General features: G+C 35.0%; 1 protein-coding gene across 2 annotated transcripts in view; it reads right to left on the bottom strand.

Annotated features, from left to right (window-relative positions):
* The window catches only part of LOC144980106 (formin-binding protein 1-like), a 72,199-nt gene that overhangs the window by 58,381 nt on the left and 1,318 nt on the right, over positions 1-12,500 (bottom strand). For both annotated transcript variants that reach the window (XM_078927644.1, XM_078927643.1), the window contains exon 2: positions 5,717-5,832. In XM_078927644.1, the coding sequence (XP_078783770.1) occupies positions 5,717-5,832 (116 nt within the window). The remainder of the gene's footprint in view (positions 1-5,716; positions 5,833-12,500) is intronic.

The raw sequence follows: 12,500 nt of genomic DNA, 5'->3' as shown, positions 1-12,500 counted from the left end.
TTCAATAGCACAAAACGTACACTCTGTACAATTATGCACTTATAAGCAAAAATCTGCTCGCGCACATAATTTGTTTACACAACACAACACAACACACACACACACGCGCGCGTTTTGTTATGACGGATTTTTCACGACGCCTGCGACACTATTAAGTTTTTTCGCCGCCAGTAAAAAAGGAAGATGATAGAGGAAAAGTAGTTCTTACGTCAGAAACACCAAGAAAAGAAAAAAGAAAAAAAAAGGAGGAATTGGTTCAAAGAGTAAACAGACGATTCCCCGACCAATCTACTCATGTGCCTATTTTGACATCACCTAAAAGTCCCATCCAGAGGCAAAGGATCCCCGCCATGGCGAGTACACTCAAAATATGTTTACAAATTACGATGCATTTAAATGTAATAATTATTAAAAAGTACATAACACGGGGGAAAATTTCATCTCTCAAAAAAAAAAAAAAAAAAAAGTCCAGTACAAAGACAGAGCAAAACATATGCCGGAAAGAAGACACAGCAAGTGACTGACCGCTCTATCCAACAAGGGAGGTAGGAAGAACCCAACCAACCGGCACGCACAAACACACACACACACACACACACAAATAAACAGCAGATAATTACATTAACAGATAATTAATTATTCACAATAGGTATTTATCAAAGAGGAGGGAAAATAATGTGTTTGATTTCATGACATTTATCTGAGTAACCTATAAAAGGTCTCAATCGATCCAGGCCAGGTCTCCCACGTCTGTTACCTTTTTGTCTATATTTATACATTAAACAACCCTGTCTTATTTTAGATGTGCTGGAGGTAAATAGCAGTGGCTTTCTTGTGGATAAATTTATCACTGTTGAGTATGTACCGTGTGAGTGGTGTATTGATTTCCATTTAACGTGTAAAAGAGATTATTACATTTGAAATAAAACGTAAGTCGGTCTTCTTTAGGAAGCTGTCGTTGGCAATTATCCAATCCCTCCCCTTATTTATTCTTCTCTTTCGTTGCGCACATGTTATCATCGTGTATAATCTTGAACTAACCTACTTTCACATAGGAGATAACATACAAAATGTATACATGCTACACATTAAACATTACACACACACGCGCGCGCGTATTCATTAATCTACATAGAATCAAAAACACTAAACAATATAATACAATGTTACACATTGTTATTGTTAAATAACAGAAGAAACATTATACGCATTGAGATTTATTACTAAATAGTCTTATCCTTGCCTATACTTATCCTTTCACTCTTACATTACTTTGCTTTTGCCGTGATAAAGATAGGAAGATAAAAAACAACCCCCCCCCCCCCCACACACACGCACAACTTCCTAAGATATGATAGACATCGCGTATACATTATTCATAAAGAAATATACAACTATCTGATTTTCTTACCGAAAAGGTAGTAATAAAAACTAAGAACGCATCACTTAGACCATGTATGTATGTATGTATGTATGTATGTATGTATGTATGTATGTATGTATGTATGTATGTATGTATGTATGTATGTATGTATGTATGTATGTATTATATATATATATATATATATATATATATATATATATATATATATAGTGCCAATACTTCTTGAGCTGAAGGGCAGTAACGATTTAAAAGCACAGATAACAGACGGACCGGACCTGCCGTGTTTATCATAATAGGATCGTCATAAATATGGAAAAGAGGACATCGCCACAACCAGTTAGTCGGGACAGAGAAATAACAGTGCGCAATGAAAAATATAAATAAATAAAAGAGAAAGAAAAGACATGGATTGCTATTCGGTGATGCGGTAGGGAAGAATCACTCATTTAGTACAGAAGATCTCGTCGAAAATGGCAGATAACAGAGACTGCGTCACAGGATAATTATGTCATGAACATCTACCAACCCTAAATCTATAGAACTCGGGGATAAGGACCACGTTAAAGACAGACTCAGATCTCTTCAAACGACAGCGAAACACCGACAGAAGCTGAACCGACCTTCTTCTTCTTCTTCTTCGTTCCTCTGATGGACATCTATGGCTGCAGTCCGATATCTGCTATGAAGTCTGTGGTCCGCTTTAGGTCCTCAGCCTCACCATAGAGCTTTGTGTTGAGTGTTGTAGGGGTGACCCAGTGGTTCGAACGTTGCACGTTGTTCAGTGCTGAACCGACCAATACTAGCAAATTCAAAATATATTTTTTAAAGTGTGTGTGAGAGAGAGAGAGAGAGAGAGAGAGAGAGAGAGAGAGAGAGAGAGAGAGATATTCTTATTTCCACAATGTCACGGTGACGGCTGTTTAAGGCTTCGAAGTATACTTTCGGCTCTGAACCTGGCGGAAGTGTCCAGAGGCATTATTTGTGTCCACCACTGCAACTAACTGCACAACAATAATAAGTAACGAAAAATATTCGGAGACACAAATTGTGCTGAATAAATCTACTACGACAAGATATTACAATCCTGTTTTAATCATTGAGAAATCCAACGAGTCTCTCTTATATATTATACCATACGAGTGTACAGTGTACGTATTGATAATTATCTGGCGTGACAATCCAGATAGATACAACATAAATATCTGACGGTATCTTACCTCCCTTTAATGATAAAAAAATTAGGATGAGCGCTTATTATCTGTTGTCTGTTTGTTCATTTCTAATTGACCCATACATTGCTAGCGTGACTGCGCATCTCAGTAATTATTGTGGTACTGAAGGAATGTTGTGAAAATAAGCATGAAAAAAAATTGTAAATGCGACCATTCTCAGTCTTTTTCTCACTTTCTCAAAGCTATTATAGATCATTATCAGAGTTCCCACTCACTTATCATAAAATAAATCAAGGAGTTTTCCAAGGAGATAAGGCTTTCCAAGAGTAAACATAACATGACAAAATGAAACATTCGACCTATGCCTGTTAAGTTCTGTTAAATCAAAAACGGATTATAGGTAGTGAGTTACAAAGAATATCTACACAAATAATCAAAGATGAAGAAAAGGAACAAGAAAGAAATGAACAAATTCCAAAACGATAATTATGACGAAACACAGGCTGATGCAGAGTACCGATTACTAAATCATATAATTTTAAGTTCCAAGAGTTTTCCATGTATTATAATTTAAGAGCCAAATTATTGGAGGAATACGAACCGTATATTAATATTATTTAATTAATATTATTATTTATTAGTCTTTCATACGAAATGTGTTGTTCATAAATGATAATAACCGTGTCTAGAGAATCCCAAAAATTCTTAATGGCTTTTTACTACAGTGGAAATGCTATGTGTCATTATTATTATTTTTATTATAATTTTTTTATGTCCCTTTGTAGCCCCTTTTCTCAGACCACCAAACAATTGTGACGTAGATTCATGGCAAACATAAACAAGTTGATGCTCGCCACCTTTACAAACATATTGAATTTCAATCGTGATCTTCCAAACAAAGCAATCGCTGATTTCAATAATGTCAGCATTAATTATTCTTTGTAAACTTTGATACAGGGAAAAATTATAAATGTGGACAATGTGTTATCAATCACAATCACCATCAGTTTAAAAATAAAAACATATTTTATATCAGTGCTGTGTTTTGTCTTTGTTTTGTTTTTTGAGGGTTTTACGGCGCTTGCATCACATTAAGGTCATATCAGCGCCAGTAAAAAGGAAGAAAATGAGATAGTAAAAAGTTCTAGGATTACAATTAAACCACCCAAGAAAAGGTAAGACAAAGGGGAATTTGTTCAAATAGGAAACAGATGTAGATTCCAAGAGCACGCCATCAAAGAACTTAGTTTGAGATCACTAAGAGAGATACACTCAAATGCTTAAAAATCATATATAATATGTTAACAAAACACATTAAGGTCATATCAGCGCCAGTAAAAAGGAAGAAAATGAGATAGTAAAAAGTTCTAGGATTACAATTAAACCACCCAAGAAAAGGTAAGACAAAGGGGAATTTGTTCAAATAGGAAACAGATGTAGATTCCAAGAGCACGCCATCAAAGAACTTAGTTTGAGATCACCTAAGAGAGATACACTCAAATGCTTAAAAATCATATATAATATGTTAACAAAACAATACAGTGCATAACAGAGAGATGATTTACAAGGAAAAAATATCATCTCTCAAAACTCTTAATTAAACATCTCCCCCCAAGTAATCTCATTCCAAGACAAAGATAGAAAGCATGTAGTGTGATAGGAGACACAGTAAGTGCCTCCTCTCCCAGCACACTATGGGAGGTAAGGAACACCCACCCAGATATCTGTGCTAAATACATCGACTATGTGGTCATGTTGTTTGACACTCGCCTTTGGAGCCCAGCTCTGAGTGGAACACAATTGAGTCCTTGGAAAAGCCTCTTTACCCACATCTCTCACTGCACTCAAGTGAAAATTGAGCACCTGAGCATTAACAACATTGTCTCTGTCGAATGAAAAAAACTAAACGATTGGAGCCACCCAAAGTGGACCACCACTTCGCATAAATAATATTAATCTCTCCCCTCTGGCACTACATCTGTCACTTTTGACCAAATTAAATTAACAGGAATCTTGCAGTCTGAACCCTCTCAATTGCATATTATTAATCTCTCCCCTCTGGCACTACATCTGTCACTTTTGACCAAATTAAATTAACAGGAAACTTGCACTCTGAACCCTCTCAATTGCAATCCCTCTACATGAAATGTAATGGTGGTTTTTAATAAAATTGGCGACTGCCAACAACATGCCTATAGAAAGTATATTTGGAGTGTATAAAGTAAATGGTGCAATTAGGAATGCAAGCAACAATTAGCGGGCAGGGATTAATATCACAAACACAAAATCTCATAAATACAATGCTCTATAATACTGCTTAGAAAAGCAGCCTTTTTTTGCTCCATTATCACTATGCTGGCAAGCTCTCAACACAACCCTCATCAACTGGAATATTTATTAGATGAACACAAAAACAAAGAAGCAGAATAATAAAAGTGATAAAAAATAAACAGCTAAACATGGAGAAACTTTTACTTTTGTCTAAATATATTACCACGGGGGAAGGAAGGCACAGTTACTTGTGACACTTCAGTAAACGCAAGAAAAAAAATATAAAAAAAGGTGGGAGAGTGTGCAAAAAGATAAAAAGCTAGAAATATGTCCTATTAAGGCCACGAGAAGTGAGCTCTTGTGTTTGAGATATTAAAAATACTTTTACTTTTAATAATTAATAATTCTTTCTGATTATTATTCATCAATATTTAAGACCACATCAGCACAAATGAGAATAAGAAAAAAACAACAAAAAAACTGTAAAATGGAGACAGAGATGCATGACACTTAATATTATTACATTCATTAATGCTCTCATGGTGAAAACAGTAAGATACGATGAGACAGAATCTTAAACTTAAATACAATCGCCCACCATTCCAGATGAAAATAAGAGAACATTAGAATAATCACCCTGTCATTGTGTTATAAATACAACAATTAAAAGGCTCTAACTCTAATCCAGGTTGCATTGGTACAATTTACAATGCAATGCCCCAATCACTTGACCACCTCCCAACATTCCACATTATAATATGATGCCAGGTTAGAGTAAAATAGAACCAGAATCCCTTCAATACAAATCCAAGAGGATGACTTGACCAATTTGCCATCTATTTTTGGCACCAAATCATTTACATAACCTCACAATAATAATGGTACTTACTTCAACTGTCTGGCATAATCCAACTCCACAGCACTCCGTTCTTTGAGAAAATGAATGTATCGTTCACAGAAGTCGATACCTTTCTGCGTGTGAACCCCAACATTGTCCCATTGATCCTGAAATTTGGCAAAGAAAAATTATAATACATGAACAGGATGACCACCAGAAAAGTAAAAGTGAGAAGGGAACGGTCTCCATTCCTGACAAAATTCTACTCATTCGATAAGCGGCAGCTACACATACAAAAAGACCCTCTGATACCTTAAGCACGTTAAAGCTGCCCCTTTCTTTAATGTTTCTCTGTCAAATCATTCATGAGTTTTCTTTGTTGTCCAGTGCATGCAACTTTGTTAAGTTGACCCTCCAGTAATAAAAAAGAACCTCACAGCTGAACCAAACAGAGCATAGAAAATCCTCACTCTCTTACGTACACCAAGAGCAAGGCATAAATTATTATTTCTCACCATTCCACACTAAAGAAACTTTACTCTCTTTAATAAGAATATATTGTAACCGATGGCATAAGTATAAACATTTTCATTTAAACCTAGAATTCTAAATATTGAACAAAACATAAACATCTCTAAACTAAAGTTTAAAAACCTTTCAGAGAATGAAGATTTCTCTATGTAATAAAAATAAAATGTAGAATTTTTTCATTTTAAAAAGAAATGGAATTATAAGGAAGAATTGAACTAAGATCTATCCCTTGTCTCTTACAATTACTATTAACTGTATTGATACCATTATTGTCAAGAGAATGTTATCAGGGAATTTACAATGCTTGCAATACACTTAGTTTTAGGTCATTTCAGCACCAGAAAAAATGTGGACGACGCAAAAGCCCTATTCCAGAGCGATGAGCTAAAAAAGACAATTGACCCTGGCCAAATAAAATTTCAAGTTAGAAAAAATTATTATAATGTTATTTTATCCCCATTTAAATGGATTTACTGATGAAAAAAAAAACTCCATTCAAAATATTACAAATTACAGCGAAAATAGTCTGACCCAGATGTTGACTGAGAAAATTGGCTCATTCCTTTTAAGAGGGAATGTATTTTTAAGGGCCACCTCTCTAGTCTGGAGTAAAGTGTTATATTATGCCACTTTACTCATCCTAGAAACCAATCCTACCTTAAAGTTAAAGAACGGTTAAATTTTTAGAGAGATGCATCTGCTTTGTCCATGGAAATTTAAAAAAAAAAAAAAAATCCTTAACTAGACACTCCTTGATGAATTTCCAAAGTTACGTTTAAAAATATTACATCAACCAAATCGCAAAAATTGATCATTCAACAATAACTGCAATCCTTTTCCATGGCTACAGTCAATATAGATAAAAAGCGCCTTCTTTGTTTCAATTGCATTTTATTCGGAGGCATGGGAAAAAAATTCACAAGACGTAAAGATAGAAAGCTACATTTTAACTTCAAATAGATGCCAGCTGACTGGTAAAATTAGTCTAACCCTATGACCTATACTGTTAATATAATTCTCTCTTGTATGTGCCATATCACTATATTTCTGAGTTACTGTTCTGATTACCCATCCCTGCTTCTAACATTCAACTCTTTATCAATCCCTTCTCTTTGAATTCCAAAGCAAGGCTGCTGCATTTATTAATATAGTCATGATTATTTTATGAGATCTAAATGTGGTGGCTATTACTTATCCAGAAAATCTAATATGCAAGTGTAATATCATGTTCAATGCTTATTTCACTTGTGTACTGCCCAACTTGTTCAAATATATATAAAACCAATCTTTTCAACCAAAACAAACCAAAGTTTACAAAAGCTGCAATGGAATTATTCAGTCGACTCTGACTAACTGTGCACAATTATCCAGAGTCGGCTCGCAATAACTGTACACATTTATTCAGAGTCAAGTCACAATAACTTGGGAGTTATCAAGAGTCGAGTCGCGATATTTGAGTCTTGATATTCTTAATTTGGTATAAATAGTGCAGGCTAGGGCATGGGTGAAAGTTACTCAATGATATTAATCCTGCAAAGGCAAGTGCTCAGAAAAAAAAAATCCTGCAACTACCAATAAGAGGAAAAAACAGAAGTGCGGTTAATTATATAAATGCCGTTTTTTTTCATTTTCGAATTCCGGCCAGACAAAAAAAAAAAAACAACCGGCGAGACCTCTTTTTCAAAAATAAAAATCCAGCCATGCCGGATTTTTCCGGCGAACTTTCACCCATGGGCTAGGGAGACCACGATATTGGCTGCTAGATATCATGGTCTTGCTAACAACAGTGGCTAGTTCTTGCTCAGGAGACCTGATTTTCGTACCAAGAAATAAAACTGTCTTTCCATTTATGAAGACTACGCCATCTTTGGTTATTATTTTTTCTTTTTTTTTTGGCTTATTTTCTCTATACTCTGTGGGTTTTTTTTTCAGCTTATTTATAAATTATTATGTAATGTTATTATCACGCCATAAAAAGAGGTTGCATGTAATAATGTAATCAACCATCCAACACAAAAATATTTTTTTGGTTTTCTTTCATCAACTTCATTTTAAAAACTTGTACACAGACACACACAAAACCATACACAAGCCAGCCCTCCTCGTAGTAAGTGAGTGGTTTGGCAAGCATCTAAAATCTAATTAATAAAACGGAGTAAATTCGCAACATGTGTAGCAAAATCATAAAAGTCCCTTTTAGTCTGAGGTAGAAAAGCAGATTTTGGCGTGATTTAAAACATTTAACAAAATTCTTTACCCTAATTTCTTGACGACATGGATAGTTGTTTGGAGAGGCTGCTAAAATAAACAGTAACCAAAGCTTATATATTGTCATCCTGGTTTAATGGTGTGACACTCGTCTTTGGATTGGAAGGTCCTGGGTTTGAGTCCTGCTATGAGCATCACATGAGTCCTTCGAAAAGGCTCGTAACTCACATTTCCTCACTATACTCAGGTGTAATATGAGTACCTGGCTGTTAACGGCGTGATGTGTACTATCGCCTAACAGGCTGACTTGTTTAGCGAGCTCTGTAATTGTTGATCATTTTATGTGTTTGTATGCAAGTGTACTAGTAGTAGAATTTTAAATCAATCTTTATTTGTGACATTCTGGTGTTTTATGTGATATTGCCTACTTGAATTTTTATAACGGTAATTTAATATTATTTTGACATTTTTACAATGGACTGTAAAATTCTAAACTCATTATAAATTTTAGCCAGTTTTATTTTCTCTTTAACTTAAAAGTCAAAGGGGAGAGCAATGCACTCCCCAATTTTGAAGCTGAAACATGTAAATTTAAATTTAAAACAATCTGTATGCCCAAGTATTAGTATCAGTACTGTGAAAAAAGTATTTTACTTTAAAATAAAGTGAAGGCAAAACGCTGTGATTATTGGCAGACATTTCTGGCAATAACGATGGACCGTTATACAGACACTATTTTAAAACTCCGCTCTTTTAAACATTAATCCATATTCCAGAATATGGAAAGCTTCGAAAATGCACATGGAAATAAGTAAAGTTAATCAAATATCAATAAAAACATAAAATTAACCAACAATAAATCAGTCGATGGATAGTATGCGTCAATATTCATGTGGGTTTCATGGCCAAATGGTTAAGTCATCTGCCTCAGAAAGTTTGCCGGAATCGACGCTGCGTGTCCAAATTATCCTGGATCCGCCATTTTTTTTGTCTTATTTCTTCTACATGGTGTTGCAAATGATCCACCCCCACCCCCCCCTTTTTTTAAAAAATATTTTTCTCTCTCTCTATAAAGAGCAAACAAACAAAAATACTCTGAGAGCGATCAAATGATCTACATGGTGTTGCAAATGATAAATGTCCCATCCACCCCTTATTTAAAAAAAAATAATAATTTTCTCTCAGAGAGAAAAGAATAAAAAATACGAGCAAAATAAATTTTAAAACAGAGAGAGAGAGAGAGAGAGAGAGAGAGAGAGAGAGAGAGAGAGAGAGAGAGAGAGAGAGAGAGAGAGAGAGAGAGAGAGAGAGAGAGAGAGAGAGAGAGATTTGTTTGTTTGTTTTTAAGGGTTTTACGGCGCTTGCAACACATTTAGGTTATATCAGCGCCAGTAAAAAGGAAGAAAATGGAATAGTAAAAAGTTCTAGAATTACAATTAAAGCACCCAAGAGAAAGGAAGACAAAGGGGAACTGGGAACAAATAGGGATCAGATGCAGATTCCAAGAGCAAACCATCAATGTACTTAGTTTGAGATCACCTATAAGTCTCATCCGGACACAAGCACAAAATCCAACAAAGAGGAGTACACTCAAATGCTTACAGTATACATTTAAAATAACAAACATAATAATACATAACAGAGAGATGATTTACAAGGAAAAAAATATCATCTCCCAAAACAATAACTATGCATTTGACTGTTTCCCTCCCAGCTAGGACTCAGGCCAGGGCTAGGAAAAAAACAAGTAATCTCATTCCGAGACAAAGACAGAAAGCAAATTGGAAAACAGATATAGGGGGATAGAAGACACAGTAAGTGCCACCCTGCCCACTATGGGAGGCCAGGATCCCCACCCAGGAGAGAGAGAGAGAGAGAGAGAGAGAGAGAGAGAGAGAGAGAGAGAGAGAGAGAGAGAGAGAGAGAGAGAGAGAGAGAGAGAGAGAGAGAGAATTTTCTTCCGAAATAGAGCAGGGAATAATGATAATAAAAATAGTAATAATAATAATAATTATTATTATTATAATAGTAATAATAATATAAGAGCAATACTAATAATAATGTAATAAATATTTGAGAAAAAAAAAACAGAACAGAACAAATAACAGGGTTCCCACTCAAAACCCATTTCAAAATTCAAGACTGCCAAATTTTTTTCAAGACCAATAGTTTCTCCACAACTAAATTTTTGTATTGACTGAACTTTTGCTTCAAATAAAAGTAGTCAATGTCTTCATTCGAAATGGCAGAGTGGTTTTTCATTGCCGTTCACACACACCATCAAATCTCAGCATCAATGACATCAGACTTACACACAAAACTATCTAATGATGAAGGCTTTGGCATCACCTGTGCCTGCGTTAAATCAGAAGCGCAAGAGCTACTAGACGTAGACGGCTTTGCAACAAAGTTAAATACCTGACGACCCCCTGTCACTCATAGATATGATATTATAGCCAGACTTGTGATTGTTCCATTGCATGTGGTAAGTCAAAGCAGACCTTCCCATGGTCTTGATATAAATCGTCTTTTTACACAATATGCAGTATGTTTCAAGATTGTTGCTAGTATTTTTTAACCAGTCTTTGAAAGCCAGATATTTGGTCCAGAACTCCTGGAATGTTCCACCAGGCATGAGGATTAGCAGTTAACTTAACATAGCTTAATCAGTGATGATAATAATAATAGTAATTTATCAAAAAGGAGGAAAATTTCTCGGGTCTCTCAAACACAAGCAAAATGTAACAATAACAGGAACGTTTTGTATTATGTAATATATTACTACTAGTGTAAATCCATTCTTATCATCAATTACTACCAGTGTAAAATCCATTCTTATCATCAGTCATAAATTTACTTTTGTAAACATTTAATGAATTGTCCCTTTCACATAACATTTTAAAGGCCTAAAATAATATTCAAATAAAAGGCCAGAAATTGTTGTTTTCTTTTAATTTTTGACCCTATTATTAATTCTACGTTTAAAAAAAAAAGAAAAGTGAAACAGAAAGAGAAGTCAAGATAGAGAGAGATTAAAAAGGCAATAGAAGGCACCTACATCAGATTTTAAAAAATCAAGACCCATATCCCTCCCCCTCAACCATCAACTAATCAAAGAACACCACTGGTCTTCTGTATCAACTGTGACATCAGGCGCCATTCTGTCTGGCCCGATGTCATAAAGACCAAATTTCACGAGACTGAGCACAGGTGTCAAAATATGACATAAGACATAATGGTGAATTTGTGATTTTGAGGAAAATGCTTGATACGGCAAATTCAGCGTAAAATTTCTGAGAAATTCCCAAAATCCCTGAATATTATCATCACTGCTTAATAAGTAAATAATAAGACACCAAACTTCACATTTGTGACCACACCCGATTTGAACGTTCCCGACTCAGACAAGAAAAATCAAGACCGTTTTTCCCGATCTTTAGGAAATAAAAAAATTCAAGACCATATCCCAACTTCCCGACAGAGTGGGAAGCCTGAAATAATCAGAGCAAAATAATTAATTAATTAAAATTGAACGATTATCGGAGAAATAAAAAATTCAACTAATTAAAAAACTCCTGCTCCGAACAAAAGTGAAAACAATGAACATCATTTAGGAAGCAAACAAGAAAAAGAAAAAAAAGGGGGAGGCTAGCGGATTCGAACCAGTGTGGGAAAAAGGAGCAAAATGAAAGGTGGTCTACCCCACTGACCTTTCTATCCACACAGAGATATCGGTGTGTCTTAAAATTCATATATATGAGCAAGATAATATTCCACCATCTTTGCTTCCTTGTTTTAAAAGTTATCTTTATCTCTAATTCGAATAATATGTTGTTGGATCTAATTTTATGGAAATGTGATAATAAATTGTATTATTTTGTATGATGAAGACAGGAAAATAGTACCCCGAGGTCGAGGGATTCGTCCACGAAATATACAAATCCTCGGCACTCATCAATTTTCCCAAAATTGTGGTTAAAATGAACAAATTATAAAAACACAGGAAGACCAATAAAGTTAACAGGTAGGTAGGTAGTGAAATTTTTAATGGTTGGTGGACAAGGTGGAATTGCCAGTTTCATGTCTTCAGTTCAAA

The sequence above is a fragment of the Berghia stephanieae genome, chromosome 9 (assembly GCF_034508935.2).
Source record: "Berghia stephanieae isolate SIO BIC M18660-M18661 chromosome 9, UCSD_Bste_1.3, whole genome shotgun sequence".
Lineage (NCBI taxonomy): Eukaryota > Metazoa > Mollusca > Gastropoda > Nudibranchia > Aeolidiidae > Berghia > Berghia stephanieae.
Note: the sequence above shows the minus strand (reverse complement) of the source record. Positions and strands in the feature narration are given on the sequence as shown.